This window comes from Taeniopygia guttata, chromosome Z, assembly GCF_048771995.1.
Source record: "Taeniopygia guttata chromosome Z, bTaeGut7.mat, whole genome shotgun sequence".
NCBI lineage: Eukaryota > Metazoa > Chordata > Aves > Passeriformes > Estrildidae > Taeniopygia > Taeniopygia guttata.
Window position 1 is genome coordinate 66,387,049 of NC_133063.1, and position 25,192 is coordinate 66,412,240.

The window sequence follows — 25,192 nt, forward strand, 5'->3', positions numbered from 1 at the left end:
AATGAATGGTGGCTTAAATAGAGGAGACTGAAGGTAAAGAGCAAAAAAAAAGAAAAAAAATCATTGCACACTAAGATTTAAAATAAAAGTGAAAAATAAGCCTCCACAGTGAAGACTAGGAATCATAAAACTTGATAAAACTTGTATGAAAACTTTTGTGTTCAGAAACTTGTGTGATGGGCTCATGGGAGCTGAGAAAGACAGAGGAAGATCCTTATGTTCCTCCAGAACATGGGAGTAGGTTCTCATGAACTTGTGTTTATTCATGCTTCTGAGAGATTGAGTCATAGCTTTAAAGCAGCTGAGGGGTATATTTCTGTGTATAGTTTTATAGAGCTGGAAGAACATTACCTGAAGACTGCTGGCTCCTGGATTCCGGGAGCTCTTGCTCATTTTAATTTCACACTGCTTTGACAAGGAAAATTTGAATCTAAGAGCTTTTAAGGAGTTACTGCCACTACGGTTTGGCTTCAGTGTTATAGTCTTGTCACCTCCTTAAAGTGTCTTTAGTCTGTTGTGGGCTCTTGTTTTTAATGAGCTTGTGTAAGTTTCTGTTCACAGCTGAAATGCTTTTGGAAACAACCATCTGTTAAGAACACTAACTGGCCAGTTGATGAGAAAAATCCTGAGCAATGTTTTGGTTTCTTCAGAGATGGATTTAAATGCAAACTCTCATATTAACTCTATCTTGTTACCATCTGGGTGGTTTACTTTTTTTAATCATCTAGTTATAATGTGACTGGTGACATCAAAGACATCATCTTGGAGAGAGATAGAACTAAGTCTGCCACCTCAAAGCAGCATGTACTTGTGCAGCAAACACGGGCCTTGTATGTTGGAAATCTGCCACAACTGAGTTCTAGGGGGATCTAATCTCATTCTTTTCTGCTTATGAGTACAAATTTTATGAATATTATTGGTCACCATTCTAATTAATTGTAAATGCTGGAGCATTTCTCTATTCTGTCATGGATTTAGAGTCAACAGCAGAGTATGGGTGTTCAACAGTCTTATTTACATCTGCATTGTATGTCTCAAAGTACCTACATTAACAATGTTTCTTTATTTCTCAAGAGCATGTCATTCCCTGTGGATATATTGAACAATTGCAGTCATGAGGACTTGGAGAACTCAGCAGAGGACTACCTCTTTGACCTCCGGTGGGGGAATCCAAACTCTCCTGAATTCTTTTCTCTGCCAGACCACCGTAAGGTAAAAACCAGCATATACTGCAGTACTGGTGTTCTTAATATCCTTATAGATCTAAGATTTAAGATATCCAGTCCTATTGAATTTCAGAACTATTTTATCAAAGCTTTCATATTTTCCAAATTCAGAATTTCTGTTAAACTCTACTTTTTCACTCTGTAATGGGGTTTAAATCTGGGTTTCAGTTACTGTGTGCTGCTTCTAGGCAATGGATCTGTGTATATTAAGCAATTTTTAAAAACCTAAAGAAACCCATCCTGACTATAACCTTAAATTTTCAACTGATGAATCAAACCCCATGCATTCTCAAAAACCTATCATCACTAAGGGGTTTATGATTTAAGCTAACTGGCTTTTTTTTTAATTTCAGTCCTTCAGTGTTCTTCATGTTTGGGTTCAAGTTTTGATTAATAAGCTTCACTAATTTAAAAAGGGGTTCTTTTTTCTTCATCTGAAATATTCTCTGCTGTTATTTATCTCTAGTAGAGAATAGTTGTGACACTTTTGTTTTAAACACTTACCCCTTGTGTGATGAGTTGGTCGGTGTTGGTTCTGTCCAGATGAATGCTTGTATTAGAAATAGTACCAATAAATCCATCAGTGTATAGCTTTAATTAAAAGTAGGTGAGCTGAGAGGATTTTCTGTGAGATCTAAAGCTCAGTGCAATGGACTCCTTGGCAGAATCAGTCTTGACTTCATTCCTACATTTGTGCAAGTGCTGTATGCCTAAATGATTGCCTGTATTAACATACTCGTTTGTGACAATAGCATGTCATAATCTTCTGAAATTTGTTTAGCAAGTCTGTCTACCACACCATTAATGTTTGTCAAGTTTTTTATTAATTAATTTGATAATGGAGGCATGTGAATTTAAATATCAAAATTCATTTACACAAAGTTACTTGATTCCTTAAAAGATTATTTGATCCTTCCCATATCTTTTTGTGAGGAGGAATATCAAGATGACAACTTCAGAATTTGTAACGTGTGTAACTTCAGGGAAAAAAAAAACCTTTTTGCCTTCCCACTGCAGCACAGTAGAACTTATTAACAAACACAGTTTTGCTGTGACAGCTTGTTTCAGCACTTGACCGACTGCCTCATTCTCCTGTTGGCTTTGACAGCTTGTGCAGTTGGGACTGAACATAATACTGGCTCCTTGCACACCTTACTTCAGGTGCACACACAAATGCAAACTCTTGGCAGAAGAGAGCTGTACAAATTACTGTAGCTAAATCTGCCAGAGTTCAAGAGTCAGAGCTCTTTAGATGTAGTTTGTCTCTAGGAAGATGTGTCTAAAGAAAGGACTGAAAGAAGGGCTTGTCTTTTAAAGCTAGCTGTTAAGGACTTGATTTTTAATATTCTTCTTGTTTACCTTGATAAACGTTCTCTGTATTTTACGATTGTTGTTTTAGCAAGAGTCTACTGAATTATTGTACATTCTTCTTCCAGGTTCCTATTACCTTGACATCTGTGGGCTTTGTTCCTCTTTATGGTGAAGAGCAGACACACAAAGTTCTTGCACTGTTTGCACCATGGGATTCACTCACAGGTTTAATTTTAAGTTTTTTATCTTTGTATTGCCTTTGTTTGTCTTTTATTGTGGGAAATGCATGTAACCAGGCCATTGTCCATTTCATGCTACTGTGGCCCATAACTTTTCCATTGTGCATTTGTTGTTCCCCATATTTTTGTTCACATAGTGTTATTTTTTGTTGTGTATTTATATACACAAGTGCTAGAACTTCTCACTTTAATAAGATCAGAACTGGACCCATTGAATTCAAAAGATAAGTAGCAAAATAATGTGATGCTTGTCTGGACCATAGTACAACATGTATCTCTTGATCTCTTTATTTATGCTTCACCTCTCCAAAAGGTACTTATTGAACAGTCTTAGAATCCATTACTTTACACATGAATTTAAATGCTCTTTATTAATAGTGATTGATCCGCATCATGTGTAAATTTGTCTTTAGCTTGAAGTCCTAGCATAGCTCTGGCTGAGATGACAGTTTTTTGGGTTTTCTCCTCCCATTCTTCCTCCCCTTCCAATTCTCTGCATTTCCTTCTTCCATTTAATGCCATTTATATGATTGCCATAAATATGTATATGATGCCAAAAATGCCTGTATATCATACTCTTCCTAACTGCTGCTCAAATGGCTATCAGCCTTTTTACATTCATCTAACTCTCTAAAACTTGCACAGTTTCAGTATTAATATCTATTAGCCACCCAATAGTAAAATACATGTGTTGCAGCGTGTGCCGTGCTGGGCAGCTGCAGCAGGGATGCGACTGTCCCCCTGCAAGCTCTGCAATTCCCAGTTATCGGCAGGTCCAGCACAGGGACAGACAGTGAAGACACAGGTCTTGGGGTGGAACAAGATGGAATTATTCCTGAGCTCTCAGATAAAGTTGCAGGGGTGTGAACAGAAGTTTTTATACAGCAACTCGGGAGGAGGGGTGTAGGAACATTAACTAGTGAAGGAAAGGCTGGGGAAGGGGTCAAAGGTGGGACTGACATTTTGTAAACCTATGAGGGAGAACAGGGGAAAGGAATAGTACCAAGTAACAAATGGGGTGTTGAGGGAAACAAGACAGACACAGAACTCTCTGGAAAAAGGGATAGGGATAGGGAGGATTGACAGCTTGGAAGGGAGGAGGTTAGGGAAGAGCTTGGGAAGATTCGCAACTGGGGCAGGGAGGGGATTAGGGAGGCAAACATGGATTCAAAGAAAAACACACCACAACATACATGTATGAGTGAGACTTACCTTGGCAGGCAGTTTTTAGTGGAGGGAGATGTTAGAGCACAGTGTTAAAGGATAGTGCTTATGTCTGAAAAATAGTTCCTGTATACCATACCACAAAAAAACCCCCACACCCAAATAAGCTAACAAAACCCCCCTAGTGTTTATTAGTCTCAGTTATCAAAAAAGGTTTTGGACTAGGGAGCATTTATATGGGTAATGTGTACAGTGCCCCATTGGTTGTGCTAGGGTAGTAGGAGCTACATTAATATAGTGCCATCTAGAAGATGTCTAATGTGATTACCACATTGTTATTCCTGAGTTTTTAGCAACTTTAATGAATTTTGGAATGGTAAGAATCACTAACTTTTTATTTCCCTTGTTTCTTTCAAGCTGTAGCCCTGTATCTTGCTGACCAATGGTGGTCAATTGATGACATTGTGAGAACATCTGTCCCTGCTAGACAGGGGCTTCATCAGGTAAAGCACTCCAACATTTGCCTAGCAATTAATCCTATACTCCAAGATAATGGCAAATAGATAGTATGCAAGAGATTACATGTTTTAATTTAATTTGGAAATGAGAGGGCTGTTGCAAGGGAATAGAGGAATAAGTACAAGGGGGAAAGGAACCTCAGCATGAAGATAGTTGTAAGAATGACCTTTGTACAGCAGCTTCATATGTAGACAACTTAGATGTTAGCCATGTTACTATTTTTTTTTTCTTTATTCTTTAGAATATTGTGATCTGGTTGTGTTGAAACTTCTTGGTAGAATAGTGCATTTTACCATAGCAGTACCTATTGATCTTATCAGGAAAGTAGTAAGCCAAAAATATGTTGACAGAAGCAAGTTGGAGTTGGTGGCTTGCAGTGGCAATACATGAGTTTTGGAAAAGTAAGTTGCCTGGTATCTGCTTTATTGCCCATCATTGACCTTTGTTACTTTGTTGTTATTTAACCCTGTGTAGCAAGGAGTTTTCCAAAACTGGAGATCTGTGTTTTTCCAGGGGTGTAATTTATATCTGCTCATGGAATCTGGGCATTTGTCTTTGATTTTTGCAAATTTTAAAATTTTCTCTTGAGAGTTTGGCATGTAGCCTGGCTTTCTAAATAATTCCTAATGGTAGGAAAATCAGGAAAGCCGAATCTTGGCATTTGTCTTTGATTTTTGCAAATTTTAAAATTTTCTCTTGAGAGTTTGGCACGTAGCCTGGCTTTCTAAATAATTCTTAATGGTAGGAAAATCAGGAAAGCCAAATCTTTTACAAGGGAGGTAGCTGAGACTAAGGGTTAGAACAGATCATGGTTCCTCCTTCCTTCACAGTAAAGAGAATAGTGGTGAGCTCAAATGTCATATATGAAAGGAACCCTGTAGGATATTTAATTCCTTATTACATGCCACAGAAACTGTTGTAACAAGTTTTCTCACTGCATCATGTCCTGTTGCCTGCCACTCTATCAGGAGTGATTGAGTGTGCTAAGTCCTGCCGCCCTGAGGCTCATCATTTCTCCTTTGTAAGACTTCAGTTACCTGCTAGCCTGGGAATTCTGAGGCTGATGTACTGCTGTTGTGCTTGGTGAATGTTTAAGTACAAGTATAGGTTTGAGTTAGATCATAATATTCTCATTCCACTGCCCTTCTCCCAGATTTTACAAAGGGATTGGGAGTGACATTGAAGACATGAAATATCCTCTGTGGTTGTGATTCCCTAACCTATTGCAACAGTTTCTGAGCATCTTCTTGCCTTATAACAAACCTCAGAGCGTCATCCTGCTTTAGCAGTTACAGACTTCCCTTGAAATCTCTCTGCAGCTGTGTTAAATAAGGTCTCATGTATGGGTATTAACTAATCTGACCAATCTTCTGAAATGTTTTTTTCTGTGTTCCCTTAGGTGAAGTCTGTTGGAGAGAGAGTTGTTCTCTATGTTCTAAATCGAATTATCTATCGAACACAAGAAATGGAAAGAAATGAGATCCCATTTCTCTGTCATGGTAGCAGCCATTATGCTAAAATCATGTGGAAAAAAGGAGAGGCGATTGGATTCTATTCTGTTAAACCTACAGGTAGAACATTTGAGGATTGTGGGATTTGGGAAGTAAAGGGGAGGGGATAGCTTGTTTGAAGAATATTGTATTAGTAGGCTTTATAAGGCTTGCAGGCTTGATTGATTGAGTGAGTGTTTTCCTGCAGTCATAAGAGATCAGATGGCTGTGAAAATCTCTAGCTGAAATAAATACATGCTTTAGCAATATAAGGTCTTAGAGTACTTCATAATTACAAAATGTATTTAAAACTGTAAGAAATTTGATATACCTGACAGCATTTTTTCTTCTCTAGAACAATTGTTGGACTTGGATTGGACTGTGCTTCTCTTGAGTTAGCAAAAACAGAAGGCTTTTCTTGCAAAAAATTTTCAAAATTTCACCCATGTTTGTGTGTGTGTTGTACTCTCCAAATGAGTAGCCTGTGTGCAAAAGACCACTCTGTAAACAGATGTGTTGAGGAGTGGTGGAGCTCTTCAGGCATCCCAAAGGGTACCCAAGTAATGTAACTTCTCTGCTCAAGTTTCCCTTGCTTGAAAAATGAAAATAATAATAGAATCACAGAATGATTTTGGTGGGAATGGACCATTAAAGACCATCTAGTTTCAACCCCCCTGCCATGGGCAGAGACACCTTCCACTAGACCAGGACCCCATCCAGCCTGGCATAGACATGGGATGGGATACTCACAGCTTCATAGTTTGAACATCCTCTTTCAGGGATGGAGCATTCACACCTTCTTTTGAGCAACCTGTCCCAGAGCCTCACCACCCTCACAGTAAAACATTTCTTCCTAATATCCAATCTAAATCTATCCTCCCACAACTTAAGGCCAGTGCCCCTTATCCTATGACCTTTTAAAAAGTCCCTCTCCAGCTTTCTTGTAGGCTCCTTTCAAATGCTGAAAGGCCACAATTAGGTCACCCCAGAGCCTTCTCTTCTCCAGGCTGAACAACCCCAGCTTTCTTCATGTGAGCAGTGCTCTGGCCCTCTGATTAATTTCGTGGCCCAAAGATAAGTATGTTCATGGGTTGGAAACAATACAAGGTTGCAAAGACTAGCTGGATTGTGTAGACAACTTTGTTTCTCATTGGCCTTGTTAGACAAGAGGGCAGCTCTTTGCCATGGTTCACAGATTTCACTGAACGGCCTGAAAATGAATTGGTTATTAATGGACTGTCTTAATGCCATTATAATGCCATCCTTTTCTCACTGCTGAGTTCATAGCTATCCTTGGAATCCTCTGATGCTGAAATATTTGTGTGTTGTCACCATCCGTTCCATGTTTGTTTAATTTAGGATAATATATTGTTTATGGGAGAATTTTAGTTTGAAATGTCCTAGCATTTTTTTGTCTTAATTTTAAAGATTGGAATAATTGTTTCAGTCTTTAAGCAAGAACTGAATTGCTTTTCTAATTTGTCCTGAGAAGTCATGTAATCAGCACAAAGGTGTAATTAAATATTTCTGTTTTCTCCTGTTCCCTCCTCCATCTTTCAGCTCCATTTTTACTAGTTTTCATATAAAACTGTATAGTGAGATTTCGAAGTGAGTCTTTCCTCTCTGTCTTGTCTATTCTTTATTGGTGCTGCAGACTTTCCGTTACATTATTCTATTAATGTATCTTGGAAACCTTATGAAGCTTGCTCAAAAAAGTTAATAAATGACTAATATAAATTATTTATTTTTAATAAAGTTATAAATTATTTTTATAACTTTAGTTACTTTTACTTACTATTATATAGTTTGGAATATTTATAACTTATAAAAGTCTGTATTTACATATGCTGAAATCCATGCAGCAGCATGTCAGTCAGCATGCAGTTATGCCATCCATACTGATGGATATTTTTCCCTCTGATTATTTCAGGAAGTGTTTGTAGCTCTCTTCTTCCTCAGAAGTATAAGTTGCCAGTGCTAGACACAATGTTTGTTAGAAAGAAACATCGTGGGAAAGACTCTGGGTTAATAATGTTGGAAGACTTTGTGGATTCCTTTACTGAAGAGCCTCTTGGCCTACGATATCCACTGTCATCTGTCATGTATACAGGCAAGCTCTTTAATTTTTTTCTTCTAATTGTCTTTGTGGTTTCTCTTCATGTCCAAATGAGTATTGTCATTCAACCTCCATATTTGTGGCCTCATCCTCATGTTCTACATTAAATTTTCTGCACTTTGGTGGAGGCTAAAAATCCTGATTTGTGTAAGATGAAGGAGTTCCTGATTCAATTTTTAATTCTCTATGTAAAAGTAGATTATTTGAACTCTCTTGTCTTTCTGCTGCTGTGAAGTTTACCACTGTCCCGTTTCCCCACCTGTACCATGGACTAAGGTTTGTCTGTGTGGGATCTAACGGCTATTTGCCTTGTAGCACCTTTTCTCTGCTCACACCTAAACCCCACGAGGCTGTTGAATTCATGCTTTCTCTGAACTGATGGACAGGACATACTAGGCTCTGCTTTAACTTGCATATCAGAAGGCATAGCTCTAAAATACAAGGAAAACATATATGGTTCTTCCATTAGCAGCCTAAGAGGACTATGTCATGCAGGAAATTACATGTATTCTGGAAACTATGTTCTTGGGACTGTGTTCAGACAAGAAGCATATTTCTTTTGCCCTATTTCTCAAGGCATGTTCCTTCTTAGGCCATTTGCCAGGGCCCTTTCTATGAACTTTTTATCTGGCCTTCTAAACCAGTAGAAATTTGCTGTTTTTCCAAGCACCACAGTCTGTCACTGGGTCTGATAAGACCTGATTTGTTAGTCTTCAATGAAGAAAATTACTTGAGCAGAATTTAATTACTAATTCATTTTTGTAGTCAAGAAATGACACAGTGGGGATCTTGTGCTCTGAAATTGTGTATCTGTAGTGAACCAGATAAAAAATGGTAGCTTTTTCTAGCAAAGACCAAAGAATAATGTCAAAGTATGCATTCCTCTTCACCTGTATGTTTGATACAGGTATAGAGAGAAAAGAGATGGAAGGACAGCAGCACAGAAAATATTCTGGAAGTGAATAGTGATTAACCATTCAATGGTAACATGTTAACACTCCCAGAGAGTGCTTGTCACAGGTGCCTACTAGAGTGTGCGGTGACAAAAAGAACTCAATTACATCCTCTGCTTAAGAACCCTTCTGTCCTGAGTTGGGTTTTATAGTTGGCAGGAACAGTAACTAGTGAAGTTGCAAAAATCTCAAGTGGATACTAGGAATAGAAAATCCCATTCATTTTGTGTACAATTCGAGATAATAATGGAAAGTATTTAAACCTATATTGAGAAAGGGTTAATTAAGAAAGATATGTAGGGTAAAGCAAAGTTTATTTCAGACTATACAATTTTGTTAAACAGTTATTTCTGTTGTTATTTATGTATGATGGTAATTGCAAAATAATTTGATTGCAGATAAACTTTAAAAACTGAGGTATAGCTGAGTATATAGTATCTATAATATAGTGTTTTTTCTTGTGTTTGCTCAGCTTGTAAGCAGTACCTTGAGAAGTATCCTGGGGATAAAAACCTTTTGTGGCAAGTGGAGGGAGGAGGAGATTGGTTCCAGAGAAAGTCTATTATGTCTATAGTGCAAATGGAAAATCTCAAAATGGCAGGTAAGGATGCTTTGTTTTGTTGTTTTCTGACAGTTTGTAAATGTTGAACAAATACTGTACAAGAGTGACTTCTGTGAACACTGTGTAGAAACTAGCAGAAAAATTTCTATTTGTCCTAAGACTTTTGAGATCATATTTGGAATGGTGTCATATTTTAACCCCAGTTGGCAGCTAAATGCCATTCAGCTGCTTGTTCACCCTCTTCTCCCCCAGTGAGATTGGAGGGAGAGTCTGAAAAAAAACGTAAAATCTCTGGTTGAGATTAGAACAGTTAAATAATTAAAAGTAAGATAAAATATGATAATGAAAAGGGAGTCAAAGCAGATAAATAAAACCCAAGAGAGAGAAGTGGTGCACAGTGTAGTTGCTCACTACCTGCTGATAAGATGCTGAGGCAATCGCCAAGCAGCCCTTTCTAGCCAGCTGTCCCCAGTTCATATACTGAACATGATGTTCTGTGGTGGAATATCCCTGTGGCCAGTTCAGGTCAGCTGCTCTAGCTATGGTCCCTCCCATCTTCCTGTGCACCTGCTCACTGCAAAGCATGGGAAACTGAAAAGTCCTTCACAAAGAGTAAACACTACTCAGCAGCAATGAAAATAGTGTGTTATCAACATTATTCTCCTGCATAATTCAAAATGCAGCACTGTGACAGCTACTATGAAAAAAAATTAATTCTATCCCTCCTGAAAGTGGAATGATATTCACTCTTTATTTTCTGTATCTTTTATGTCATATCCAGGTTCTGTTCTTTGCATCCTGTCTTCTGATACATACGCACGCATCACACACATGTATCAGTGCTTTAGTCTATGGGCCATCTCTCTAAAACGTCTGTTGAGTTCCTTTAGTCCATGACTTTGAGCTCCATCTGTTGTAACAGTCTTTCAGGGCAGAAAAAATGTTGTATCAAGTTGGATTTTGGCATGCTGGAGCCAGTTCTGCTTCTGTCACCACTGCACTTGTTTCACAAAGTTAATTATTCTTTATTGGTCCTGGGTGATTTTTACTGTAATACCTTTGATATGGCAATTGAATGGGACTTGGGTTCTGATCCTCAAATTCAGAATGGTGAAAACAAATGCTGTGAGGTACCCAGTTCAGTGATAGGCATATAACCATATAAGAGACATTATAAAGTGTTATATGGCAATTAAGATCATGCAATTTAATTTATTGGCAACTTGCACCCTGTAAGGAATGCAATGGACTTTCCCATCTTCCTGTATTACCTGCTAAGTAGAAAGTGCTTGAGCAAACTCTATTCCACAAATTATTTTGCCTTTTCATGAAGCAGGAATAACCAAGACTATTTCCCTCTGCATGTTTACGCATATTACAGGAAATGTATCCCTTTCCATGTGTGGAAGTTTCGATTCTGCTGTGTCAGTCTGACCTTCAGATTCCCTAGTGTTTACTTAACAGGTGACTTCTGTTAAATGTGTGTCCCAATGTTTGAAGGTCCTGCCACCCACTGCTCCAGGATAAATGGGTAACAGCCTGTTGTATCATTTTATTTTTCTGGAGGCTGACGCATGTCAGAGAATGTGATACTCCCACTCAATGCCATGGCCTTTGCCCCAGTTGTCTATGATGCTGTTTAAGAAATTAATCCCACTCCCTCATTTTGGAATTTCTAGGATACTCTGTCATCTTCTTAAGGTTTTCTTCTTAAGGCCCACTGTTACTGATGGTGGCATGGGGTTCAGGCTATGTTCTCTCCTGTCTAGGTGCTGCTTCCACCATTATAAGCACATTACATTTTTCCCTGGAGCTTTGGGGGAGTGTGATATAGTCTATCTGCCCAATCTTCCCATATTTCTTTGTCAGTTGTCATTCTCCATAGAAGAGAGGCTTTAACTTGACCTGTTTAATTGCAGTGCGTATTTCACATTCATGGATAATCTGTGCAATTGTGTCCATGGTTGAGTCCACCCCTGGATCATATGTCCACATAAAATTAGTCATCCTTGATTGTCTGAGATGTCATGGGTGGACCAAGGTAGAAATCATTTTCCCTTATATTGGCAATTCTGATCCACCTGAGCTGCTTCAATCTTAGCAGCCTGATGCACTTTCTGGTTGTTCTGATGTTCCTCTATGGCCCATTTCTTGGTTGATCAGTCTCCGTGTAAGGTACTTTGACAACCAAGTCCTCCACCTAGACAGCAGGATCTTGTCACAATGTGACAGCTCAGATGGCCTTACCTTTTTGCTGCCAGTTACTCTGCTTTCATCACTGCTACCACCCCACAGGGCATTTGCCACTACAGAAGTCAGTATAGAACTAAAATATTGGTCATTTTCTTCGTTCAGCAATGTCTAAAGCCAGCTGGATGGCCTTCACTTCTGCAAACTCACTTGATTCACCTTCAGCAACTTGTTGTAGGAGACTTGATCTCTGATGCTTTCTGACAGGATGTGACAGAACAATCAATGTGACAGAACAATCAGTATATAAGGCATATTTCTTCTCATTTTCTGGTAATTTATTACACAGTGAGTCCTCTTCAGTATGGGTCACCTCATCTAGTGATATTCCAAAATATTTCCAGGCCAGTTCTCGACACTTTCAAGATTCCTGGACAATCTAGTTGGTGCAGTATTTCTGCTGGTGCACCATTGTGGTAGTGACTGGCACCTGTTATTCTTCAACAGCTGCACAGCAGAAGGGTCCTCTGAGAAAAAATGCCAGGCAGACAGATGCTTAATTTCCCCTATCTCCAAGGCAGCTGTAGAGAAAGCCGAATGCTACCCTTTTGGGTCCCTGAAATGTCCTTTTCTGAAATGGTCTGTGTTAAAGATGCAGAGTCTCTGGGCCAGTCAGTGACGTGCTTTGGCCACCCATTCCCAATCCGGCTAGTCTCAGCCTCTATTATAGTCAGCTGTTGGGACCTCCCTGCCACTCCAGAACTACAAATGGGTTATTGCCCTCTATAGCATGATGGCATTATGGCACTGTGCACTAAGGTTTATTAGAGCCTTATACTCTTGTGGGTTTGACATTCTGGGCTACTGGATCCTCACATTCCAGTGAACTTAACTGTCTTCTGCCATTGACAGGACGCAGGGCCCTTTAGTGCTGGATATAGAATTTTCCACCCACTTCTTGTGAAAAAGGATTAGAATTCTTTACCACAGAATCAGGGGTAAGATTAGCCATTCCATTCTGTCTGGGGAATTGCCTACTGGAGACTGGAGCAGCAATTTTCCTGGAAGAATCCACATTTGTGATTGTTTTTCCTTGCAGTTCATGCCTCGAGGGTGGGGATGGATTTTCCATCTCATTTTCTCATATCCTTTCTGCGGCAACAGAATTTTAAAAACCGTGGTGTGTACCCTTTGTCCTCTTTTTTGAGCAAAAGAATGCTCTCTTAATAGCTGTGATACTTGTCTGTACAGGTGGGGAGTAGAACCTGTCTCCTTTTTTTTCTGTAACTCCTGGAGATGTTTTTCATACTTTTTGAACAGATTTTTTCACAACTGAGAGGCAACTTCCATACATGGGAAGAGAGATTTTCTTTGTATTCCCAGAGTTAGCAAACCACATCATCCACCGTGGGTACTTCTTCATCTCTCTAGGTCATTAATGCCAATGCACACACGATGATGGTGTGCTACATATACAAGTATCTACCATGTGGATTAAGTGCATTGGGATCTGTATGTGACTGCACATTCTTTGGCTCACAACAAATCATCTCTAGCACAGCTAGCTCCTTCAGGTACTAGACATCTCTCTGTCCATGGTGGTCCACTTGCCTGGGTGACATGGAATGTCTTCCTTGAAGGCCTTTCCTTCACACTTGACAAGCAACTAAGTGCCACACATCTGCTTGTCCCCCACCTTAGTGGAGTGGGGAAGATAATCTGAAAAAAGTGTAAAACCTCTGGATTGAGACAGGAACAGTTTAATAATTGAAATCGAATTAAACAGAAGCATAATATAACAATAATCATAATGGGAAGGGAGACAACAAAACCAGAAAAATGAAACCTAAGAGAGAGAATTGATACACAATGCAGTTGCAGTGATTAGCCCCTCCCAATTTATGCACTGGTCTTAACAATGTGGTATGGAATATTTCTTTGGTCAGTTCTCTTGGCTGTATCTTGTCCCCAGCTTCTTGTGCACCTGCTCATTCAGCATAAGGAAGTGAAAAGTCCTTGAATTAGAGTAAGTCCCCATTCAGCACAATTAAAACGTCAGTGTGTTATCTCATACTAAATTCCAGACAGAGCACTGTATGAGCTGTTAGAAAGAAAAGTAACTCTGAAATCCCTGAAAGCAGGACAAATGGTTGTTTTATTAAGGTACTAAATTATCCTTCTCTGTTTACTCTTTTAAATCTTCACAGCAGAAACCTCAAAGAAGGAAAATAAGAGTTTGCAAGCGGAGGACAATTTTTGTCAATCTGCAGTATCTGAAGCAGATGGACCAAGGACTGAGGTAGAAACACAACTAAGTGTGGGTACACAGTCTGTTGCCTCTTTTTTTGAGTGTATTGTTACTGGAAAAACAGTTATGAGAAATAATTTTTGCCCATATCATTACACATTAATTTGTCATAATGTATATAAAAGATAAATAGCTTTGTTACTTTGTGTGGATGTAATGCTTCCCAGTAATGTAATGCTAATGTCTAAGATGGGTTGGTAGTTTCTTTGTTTTGGTTTGTTTGTTTTTTGGTTTGTTTTTGGTTTGGTTTTTGGTTTTGGCTTTTTTGTTGTTTTTTTTCTGGGCAGGTAGATTTTCCCCATGCATATAAAGAGTCTGTGCCACAGATGTCAGGGTCTGCAATTTGAGCCGTTTACCAGCAGATTACATAAAGGAGAGTATTTCAACTGCCTCTGAGATTAAGCTGTTTAGAGAGTTTTTAGAAGTCCATATCTATGTCACAGTTCAATACGATGGCTGATGTTAAGTTTGCATGGAGAGTTAGACATACAAAAAGACTTCAGCTTTCTTTGCATGTATTTGACACATGCAAAATTTGATACAGCAACCAGATTACAGCTGCTCATGGACATGTGGTCATGAACATGTTTGGGTCATTAAATATTATGAAGCTCTTCCTTTATTTCATTTGTGTTCTGAAGCCACACAGAATGTGCTTGACAATCATTCATAGCTCCAAATACCATCAGCATGGATTTGCATGCTTTAAGGTCCGTCTGTGTTATTGGCACAACCATGCTTTCATAGAGGTCAGTGCTTTAATTAAAAATGGGAAATACTGGCTAAATCAATACTCTCAGATATTAATATTTAAACTTTAGATTTGGAATTTAAGTCAAGTTTTCCCAGTTGAGAAAATTAGTATTTCCCAAAGCAAAATTGACAGACAAATAGTGATGTTTTTAATCTCTCAGTGACTGGAAGCAATAACTCTTAGTTGCCTTTAATTTATAACAGTGTCTCTACCCTCATCTCAGAGTTTTAGATAGATTCCAATAATGATCATATCAGTAAAATTATCTAAAAACTTACACATTTTGGTTATAGATCGATATGGATATACCTGGAGAAAATAGAAGACTGATAGTCATTCTTTTGATTTTTGTTGCTGTGAATTAAGAAGTCAAGCCCTGCTTCTTGCCTATTTCCAGAGGAAAAGACAGTAGATACCAAAGTGCTCCAACTCCTCATAGCTTGGCAAAACAGCTGGCAGCTCTAAATTGGCATCTGCACTATCTATAAGCAGTTCTGCAATGGTTTGAAAATTGTTGGATCACCTAAGGAGATAAAAATCCTCACCTTCCCCCAAACCATGAAAAAACATCTCCACACTTTAATTTTCACCTTTCACTTAGTGCATTTTGTGCATTTTGATTCTAGAATAATTTATTGTTAGTTTACGAATTCTTACTTATTTAGTACTCACTTGAAACTACTTGAAATAGCCAAATGTAGACATGGCCACCTTTTGCTAGCCTTCTTCCACAGTATTGGAAGTGAGACTGGAAGAGTGGACCAGGATGCTGGTAATTGGTGTTCCAGATTATTACTAGCAACAAAGAAAAAACAATGTGCATATTTTTATTTTAATGTGTACAGCTTGTACTCACTTTATTGTATTAAGTGCTGAATCCTTGGCTAACTTGCAGAAAATAATTAAGGTATTAATTAAGGTATTGGGATGGTGTGGAGAACCAGGAGACAAAAGAAGCTCTAGGGAGAGGGAGCTAAGCAGCCTCTTTGCTGACTGTGCATGTAAACTGCATTATTGACGAATAACTGAGTTCTGGCTTTTCTTGTTTTTTACATGGGTTGCCATATTTTGTTGGATGTTATGATAAAAATAAAACTATAGAATAGGATACAAGTATTAAAATAAGACTTTGCAATTAAATTTTGCCAGCCATTGCAGTGTAGTCCCTTGGGTTTATACAGAAAGGGGAAACAAACAGAAAGAGGCTCCTATAATTGAATTGTATGGACACTTGTTATAAGCAGAACTGTTAGGAAAACATCTTGGTAGTATTGTCTATAGTGACAGGTCACTTTCAAATCTTGTCTTCTACATTGAGGCCAGAAATAAAACACAGAAAAGCTAGTCATCCATGACATAAAGGTAACTTTAAAAAAATGTTAATTTTTTTAACAGACAGAAGACCTAGCTATATATTAAGAATTATTTTAGCCATTTTTTTGTAGGATCATTGCTATGAAATAGTGCTTTAGAAAGGTGCAACCATAGGTGGGATGATGAAGGTAGTTTAGTAAATTCAGAAAATATTAGAATAACATTAACTTTGCTTTTTTTCCACAGTCTGACTCTCAAAAAGGTAAAGAATCAACAGATGTCCATGCAAGCACATCTGAAGGTAAAAATAACCTTGATTATCAGTGTTACAATTACTCTAAATGGATAGTTTTGCAGGCTATTTTGCAGCTTTCCATTTTATTTCATTCATCTGTAAAATGATATAAAACCATGCTTTCCTCTAAGGTGCTGAGATTCAATCATATACCTTTTAGAGGAATTCAGATAAAATTGTTATGAGTCTTGGTAAAGGTACTATTCAGAAAAAAAGTACCACAACGAAATGCTGTTTTAGTGGCACTCAATTTCTTTCATGAACTATTTTGGGTGGGGAGGTCATATGTAGATCTTAGACTGAATTTGTTCAATTGAATTTTTTTGTGTTGTTCTCCTAAGACCCTAATGCAACTCATGTTTCCATCTGGACACGAAGCAGTCATTTGAAACGTCAGAGGCTAAATAAAAATAGACAGGAACCTGGACTTGAAACTCTCCAACGAGATGAGGAAAATGCTCTTCAAATGTCCAAAAGCAGGTACCAGGAGCCCATTTTTACTGACTTCTTATTTTCTTGTTTGGGCAGCCATGAACTACATTAGTGTCTCAGGGTGTGCAACTGGTATTTCTTCTCCTTTCTCCCTACTCTGTTTGCTTGGTTTTAAAATTACTAAATTAAAGTCTAATGCAAGCTGGGAAGAAAGAAAAGTGAGACATCATTTGAAGAGTGATTGCACCAAAATGTAGTAGCTGTGAAAGCTCAGTAGAAACTAGAAATAATAGGAAAAAAATAAAGGATGAGAATTTTAACTGAATCTGTACAAGGGTAAAAATATTTGTATTCACAGCACAGTTTCTTGAGATAATATATCTGGACTTGCATCTATAATACTCTGTGTGGTCTTTGAGGAGGTATCCCTTCCCCATTTCTTGTTACAGTTGATATATTGCAGTAAAATATAGTCTGACTGTTCAGCTGGGGAGCTGGTTACTGCTTGTCAGCTAATAAGTGTTATAGGGAGCCATGTCTTCAAGAGAAAGCCCTTTGCTCAGTTAGTATTTTAAACCATAATATCTGATCTAATGTCCTGAAAAGAACCCAAAACCATTTCCAGTTTGCATGGTGTTAACCTGTGTAACAACCATCAGCTGTGGATGTGAAGAGTAGTATGACTTGTGTGCCATATCAGTGCTTATAGGACAGGGCTTGGAGTAATAATTTGTACTGGCTTTCCATTCAGAATATCTATTTTAAGTAAATAAGCCTCTTTTGACAAACTGAAGATAACTGGATTAATTTTTAGGAAAGCACTCAAGCTTGTGACATAGGCCTTCTTTAAATAGAATTAGTTGTGAGGATTTTCTTTGTGCAGTTGGGGCTTTCCACTAGGTGGTGCCTAATTTTTGTGTTTAAATTGCTCTGTGGAATTACAAATATTGTATTGCTGTGCTGCACTGTCAGTGCACTGCCCTAAGCTGGTTCAAACAGGTCAAGTGGCGCACTTGATGCAGCCACAGCTTTAAGAAACACTGTTACTTCTAATAATTGGCTAGTTAGTATGTGAGAGGACTAACCTGCTACTGAATGTCAAATTTTGGGCCTTGCAAAATTAAGGCAATGAGATAGTGCTATTACACAAGATCTGTTACATGGTGTTTTTGAGCAGAGCTAAGAGGAATGCTAAAATGAAGGCCTCAGAACACCATATGAGCTTGGTATTTTCTTTCCATGCACACCAACAAATGAAACAGGTCTTCTGTTGTGCACTTTCCTATGGAGTCCTACTTTTATCTCAAGACTGGCATGTAGGATAAAACCCTCCAGTACTGCCTTTACTTGTGAGATCACAAAGTAGACTCCTGTGACTCTATTGTATGCACTCTTTTCTTTGCTTGTATGTATGTAACAGTTATCTAAACTTTATCATCTCAAAAATGAGAACTGAAAATTTGAGGTACTGTTACTACCTTGCAGTAGTGGGGCAGTGCATCAGGGCTTCATCTTTAGATATTTGCTAATGTAACCTCTAGCTGATGGCAACTTACTCACCCATGATGTGTTTATTGCCTTGAGTTTTATTGCCTTTCCAGTTGTGGTCTTTGTAATATCTATATTTTCAGTGATTATACGAATACAGTTGTTTTCATAATTCTATTATTTGAAACTGTTTCTACAGTGGGGATGGAGGAAAAAGAAGTTGCTGCTTTTCTTAACCCTTTGAAGCTTTCAAATATGTAATGCATCACCATTTTAAATTTCTAAATTTAAAATAACAAACTTAAAGAAATTACTTATTTCTTTCCCATAAGATGGAAGTGAGACAGATATAATTTTATAATTGCCAAAGTAGTTTTCCTAGTTGTTACTATTTTTTTCCTAATGAGGAGTTAGCCATTTTTAGATGCATTTAGGTTTTTTGATTTGTATTTCCTATGACCAGCATACACTACATAATTGGTCATGAAAGAATTTCCCTGCTGAGATCACCAAAATTATGTATTAATCTAAAAGATATATCTTAATACCTGCTACAGGCCGGAACTTCTTGCCCACAAATCTGAAAGCTCTGAAGACTTAGTAGAAGTGCCTAAGGAGGATACTGTTGATAAGGATGAGGAAGTAATTGATGAAAATGTGGACCAATCTGTATTAGAAGCGGAAATGCATGTATCACCCTCTGAGAAACAAAGTGAGATGGAGGTGAGCTGGAGGGGATTGCAATAGCAAATAAGCTTGGAATACAGCTACAGTTTCTGTTAAATATAGTCCTTGCTACCTTGCTCCATGTGATTCTCAGCTCTTTGATTTTTTGCACCAGTACTTCATTAAGAAGTGTATCTGAGAAGTTAAGGCTAGTACAGAATTAGTTTCAGGGAATATTTTGTACATATTTTGAACAATAGAGTTTATAGGATCTTCAGTAAGATGACTTTCTAGCTTGTGTACCATCCTGATTTTCTTCATTGATTTCTCCTAATAAGAAATTCCAGACAACTGGGATAAGGTCAGGATCTGACCCAGTATCTCTGATTTAAAAAAAAATGTTTGAAGACATCAGTACCTGGTATGCTCCAGTGACTTCTATTGGCTCATTTTACTTCTCTACTTAAAACTTACCTGTTGGATTTAAACATCAATTCTAAATACAGCTTTTAGCTTCACCTTGTTAGCAACATGAATTTAAATTTCTGAATATTCTTTGTTCCTAGCATTGCTAGGCACAAAGAATATTCAGAAATTTAAGAACATAAAGGGTTTTATGTTCTTAGTGATGGATGAGAAAGTGGGTGTTACGCATGTTGGGTTCAAGGAATGGCTGCAGGAGGCATAAAAGATGCATTGAAAACCTCTTGTCTTGGTTACTGACTGTAAGCTTTAGTGCAGGTGACAACAACAAACTAATACTCTGGCTAAGTTAGCGAATCTGCATTAGGTTCTGCCTTCTTAGCACACAATTCTAGATATCTGAGCTATCTGCTTCTCACATTAAGCTGCAAATTTAGATCCCATGTACATCCATTAATGCTGGGGAACAATGGCTGGGTGTAATTTTGACTTACAAATAGTGTTTTGTGTTTTTTTTTAGGAAATGCCCTCAGAACCCCTTAATGGTGAGGTAGCAGAAGAAACTGGTAAGGCCTCACTCATGGCTGAAGGGGAGACAGTAAATGAAGTTCCAAGTGGTGAATCAAAATTGCTGTCTGAGAATCAAGGAAAAGAACCAGTAATGCCATTCATTCCATTGACCCTTGATGCTCCAGCAAAACCCCCAGAGGACACTGAATCAGAGAAGGTGAGGGAACTGAAACAAAATGTGAAGTCATTTTTACTTCAAAGTGTATTTATATTGCAGGGATTTTTTCTTTTGTTAACTAACAGAAAGTAGCCCCTAACTTTGTATGAAATTATTGGGAGAAGTGATTATTAGGCCAGATGATGTAAATCCATAAGGAGAATACACTAACATTAAACTAATTAACTACTGCTAAAACGCCTTTGCTTTCAGAATACAGGTTTTACTGTTTTCTTATTTATAGAGCAAAAGCAGATTATATGCTAGCAATTGTATATGTCTAAATTATTTTTTTCTTGTGATTATTATCAGAGTGCTTTTTCTGTACCTCAAATTATTCAACTCTTTTGAACAATTTGAAAATCAGGGAGTAACTCTGGATATGAAATGCAGGTTACAAAATAGTCTTGTGCTAGAAGAAGGACTGTTTAGTCAAGTTACGTGTGTAGAATTAAAAACCTGCTGAATGCCAAACTATCCTCTGAGGTTAATAGCTAGGGGCAGTAGTTGTTCAGTGTATTTTACCTTCAACGAATTGCCCTTTTGATTGTTTTCATCCACCCATAGATTTTAAATGAAAATGATTCAGAAATGCTGACTGAAGAAGTTACATCAGTAGAGAAGGAGGGCACTGAAGAACAACAAGAATCTGAAAAGGCCAGCACTGAAAATGCAGCTTCTTCTGCATCAAAGGAAGAGCTATCTGACAATGGCCTGCCCAACTCTGTAGTAACTGAAGCAGCAGAAGAATCTGTTTCTGAAAACCTCCCTTCCTCATTAGAAGATCAAAATGAGGAAGCAGGGCACAACTCGCAGGAGGCCCCTGCCGCCTTGAGTCAGAGCTCCTTGGTAATGGTAGAACTTGAAGGTGTTTCTTTTCAGCAGCCTTCTGGGCAGGAAGCACAGAAGAACCAGCTGGAAGAGCCCTCAGAGGAGTCTACAGAGCAGACAGATCATTACACGCAGACAGTGGCAGAGCGGGCTGCTGACAGCAGCTCTGAGGAAGCAGAAATTGAGGTACCCATTGTAGATCGGAGAAACTTGCGAAGAAAGGCTAAAGGCTACAAAGGTCCACCCAAGAAAAAAGGGAAGCCAGCTTAAAAATCAAATAGTGGTAATTTATCTATTTATAACAAGGCTATTTTGTGTAAAACATTAAGGTGTTACTGCCATATCTGGCACAGGACACACGTGCTTAAAATTCTGGACTGGATTTCCTCTTGGGTTCATCACCTTTCCTCAAGTTTTGATTTGTTTTTAAATTTAACCACTAGAATTTGAACTTCTTCATAGTATGAAAGTAAATAGCCAGTCTCCTCCCTTCATAAAGGATACATCATGAATAAATACAGTTGTGCTATTAAAGGGAATAGTTTCTATCTTTGAGGTGGTAGTCATGGAAGAAAAATGCAGTGTGAAATCCTGACCCTGTCAAGGTCCCTTAAATTGCTATAGACTTCCTTGTCACTGGACAAAACTCGAGATAATTTTTTTTTAATAACTTTGTGTTCTCTACTGTGGAGAAAAGCAGAACAAGAAAAAACTTCATTGTTTCTTGTTCTCTTCCCCACAGACTAAGAGATAAAAGAATGTAAGATTTTTCATTCTAGGTTGCAAAATGTACAAGAAGGTGTAGCTCAGTAGATCAATGCAACATGAGCAGCACTTGTCTTTCATGAGAATCACTTGAAACAGCTGAATCAGTAGAATGCAGTGCAGTGTCTGCCACAGCACTTCCTGCTAATGGATTTCTTGAGCAAAGATTAAGAGTTGCCTACACAGTAAACTATTTGTATCTCCTGAAGCAAGCATTTTGGTAAGCCCAAGTTTTTCCAAAGTGTATGGAATGGAGTCTCTGTATGCATCATTTGAACTGCCTTCCTAACTACTTGCATGTGTTGAGTGGATAGCTGCTTCCTTGTTGCATTACAGGAAAAGGATATGACAACTCTTGATCTTGTTTTGGTCTGAATAGAAGCGGTTCTTTGTGTTTTCCAAATACTTGGCTGGTGCTGTGGGGGAACTACTAAAATGGTATGTCTTCCCAGGTGTGTGACTCTTGTGAGCACTGACATTCCAGGTGGTTGTGATATTCATTAGTGTATTAGGTATTTCAGCAAATGCTTGTTTGCCAAACTTCTATGCCTTTAGGAGTTAGTGGGTGATACCTTGCAAATACTTTTGATTCCCACTTTTGTTTTCTAACTTGAGTGTGATTTCTGGGATGACAGCTTTCCAGCTGATGACTTTTCTTAAAAGCAGCAACCAAAATTCACCATATGCCAACAGGATACAGTCTGGAATAAACCCAGACTTTCATGCTCATTTCCCCTCTGAGGTTCTCTTGGCAAACTGCGTATTTAACTTGTCAAACATACCTAAGTTAGCCGTAGTTGGCTGTGTGTTTCTTTCCAATAAATGTGAGTCCTTTTGTAGTGGGCTAAAGACTCAGAAATAAAAGAATACTCATTCTGAGAACAGAAGATTATACCACCCTTGATCCTGCATATGCCTTTTCCAAGATACGTGAACTAGTCTTTTGCAGTGTCTCAAAAACAGAATACAAGGTTCACTTGAATAGTTGAAATGCTGTCTTAACTTTTATCCCTTTATGAATTTAATGTAAGAATCTGGTTTTGGATTTTTATGCTTATAAAGTTTAACTCTATGTATTATTTTAACTATATAAGACACATTCATATTATTATTTTTCAGGTGATAAAGTACCATGCTCCTTTTTAATCTCTTAAGGGAAACTTATAGAAAAAAAAGGGCAATTTTAAAGAAGTGTGTGTGTTACCTTTAGATTCAGGGTGTGTGAGATCACTGAGTTCAATTTGAGTTTCTTGAACTATTGCATGTAGCTATAGTATCTTATCAATGTATATACAGATACTCCTTATGAACACCATGACTGATAAATATTCAAGATCTTTCCTGATTGCGTGTAAACATATTCAAGTGAACCTTAAACATTTCTCAAACTCATAAAGCTTTTTATATAAAGCATATAAGAGAAAACTTTTGTTATTTTCTGTATGGTTTCTCTTTTATTGCTGAGATTAATGGTTTAAAAAAAAAAGAAGTGACTAGAAAACACATCTATTGCATTGCTAAGAATGGGTGTTTTTGAGGATATTGGTGGCCTAAAATAGAATGGTTGTATACAGTATACTGCAACTCATCTTCCCTTTTAGGGCAGGCTTTACTGAAGATTCCTCTTCTGAGTCCTTCAATTGATACAAATGCATCCACTTTGAAAAAGTTTAGGATTCTTTAATTTATGAACTCCAGTAATTTCAATTACTTCTAGGTGGATTTTTGATATGTATGTTCACTTATATTCCCAGTGAGGTTGGAAAACTGATCATGAGAAGGTAATTTCACTCACCTGGCTTTTACTTTTCATGGCTGAGTTGGAATGATTTCAATTAGTGTCTTTCTTTTGAGATGTTTGCAGCATAAATACATAAATATTATAAGATTATTACATAAGGATAGTTTTGGTTTCTACTGAGAACAATAAAATCTCTGATCTCATTTCAGTGAGTCAGTTTTAAATACTGAATTTGAATTCACATGTTACAAGTATACCCTTGAGTAGATATCTTTATAAATCTGGGGTGCCTGGGATAATACCTGATGAGCAGACTTTTACAAACAGAATGTGGGCAGTTGTGGTACAATTAGCAATTCCAATAACCAGTACAGTCATGAAAAACTAGTCATGAAAACAAGTCATGTTCTAACAGTGAACCAAAGGACACATTTTGTTTCTACAACAACTTCTTTGGCATCAATCTTTTTCCAGTAAATGCAGTGTAGCAAAATCAAAATTCTGACTTTAAGTAATAGTATTTATTGCTGACTGTCCCACAGGATCAGTAATTCAATACCTTATTAATTCTGTTACACTTATGTAAGGAAATATGTTTGACAACTATATTGACTGGAGTGCTTTACCTTGGGGACTTTTAACTGTCTTATTAACATCAAACTCTTAAACAATTTTAAAGATCCTATTGCACCAGCAACAAAAGATTAAAAGATCAACTTTATACAAGTTTGTACCAAATGTTATTAAAACTTGCTATGGAACTATGTGTGTACAGTGAAAGCAGGCAGTATTATTTTTGAGCTTTATTTAGTCTAGGAATAGAGTTTAAAGAACATTGATTTGTGACTTCAGCCTTGCACTTAAATGGTAAATGGTTTTGTACTTGAATCCAATATTTGTTCAAATGTCTGTCTTGTACTGCTTCTCCCATATTCTCTCTTGGTCTATTTTAATTTAATGCAGAATTCTTGTTTGCTGTTCTCCTGTTTCACAGTCCTTTGCAGGAAAGTGTATACATCTTATTTCAAAACCACTTGAACTTATTTCAAACTATGTCTGAACTTGCTGCTTTTTTTGTACCATTTCTTTTGTAAATGTCAGCAATCAAGTTTATCATTTACAATGTCATTGACACTATTAGCAACAAATTGGCCTAAGTTTCAGCTTCCTTGCTTCTAAGTGACTGTTCTAAAATATTACTATGGGGATACACTTTAAATTTATTTCCACAAATGTGGTGTTAGATGTTTTCTAAACTAGTGATACCCTGTTTATAAATCTTATGAAAGATGTATTGCTATTGCATAGTATTGTACCTTAGTCTTGTTACTGTGTTAATTTTTCTTTTTTTTTTCAGTACTGTCTTGGCTGCTTTTGAAATGTTTTGAAGTAGTAATAAACTTTTATTTTGTGATTATTTTTTTGCTTGGTTTTTAATATTTGAGTCCTTTTCTGCTACAAAGGAAGCACATTTAAAAGTGTTTCAATGCACTGGAACAGTCATTTTACAACCTACCATCTACAAAGGAGTTTTTAAGAAATCAAATATTATTAATTAAAAACCCTTGTATCAATTAAAATAATTCTCTTCAGCTTATGTATCAAATTTTATTTTAAAAAGCAGCAGAATAGGCTCTTCTGAGCATTATGGCATGCATTCTGCTGTTTTATATCAGTT

The 25,192-nt window shown here is 37.5% G+C and overlaps 1 protein-coding gene across 7 annotated transcripts in view; it reads left to right on the plus strand.

The window, feature by feature from the left end:
• Positions 1 to 24,931, plus strand: part of FAM169A (family with sequence similarity 169 member A) — a 38,500-nt gene extending 13,569 nt beyond the window's left edge. For 2 of the 7 annotated variants that reach the window (XM_030258565.4, XM_072922058.1), the window contains exons 2-13: positions 1,075 to 1,212; positions 2,663 to 2,762; positions 4,358 to 4,443; positions 5,859 to 6,030; positions 7,880 to 8,059; positions 9,491 to 9,619; positions 13,981 to 14,087; positions 16,393 to 16,447; positions 16,783 to 16,921; positions 18,919 to 19,084; positions 19,971 to 20,177; positions 20,745 to 24,931. In XM_030258565.4, coding sequence (XP_030114425.4) covers positions 1,075 to 1,212; positions 2,663 to 2,762; positions 4,358 to 4,443; positions 5,859 to 6,030; positions 7,880 to 8,059; positions 9,491 to 9,619; positions 13,981 to 14,087; positions 16,393 to 16,447; positions 16,783 to 16,921; positions 18,919 to 19,084; positions 19,971 to 20,177; positions 20,745 to 21,278 — 2,013 coding nt within the window. In that variant the 3' untranslated portion in view covers positions 21,279 to 24,931. Of the gene's footprint in view, positions 1 to 1,074; positions 1,213 to 2,662; positions 2,763 to 4,357; positions 4,444 to 5,858; positions 6,031 to 7,879; positions 8,060 to 9,490; positions 9,620 to 13,977; positions 14,088 to 16,392; positions 16,448 to 16,782; positions 16,922 to 18,918; positions 19,085 to 19,970; positions 20,178 to 20,744 lie in introns of all 7 variants that reach the window. The other 5 variants (XM_012577764.5, XM_030258567.4, XM_030258566.4 and 2 more) reach the window with 3 other exon arrangements.
• The last annotated feature ends 261 nt before the right edge of the window (positions 24,932 to 25,192 follow it).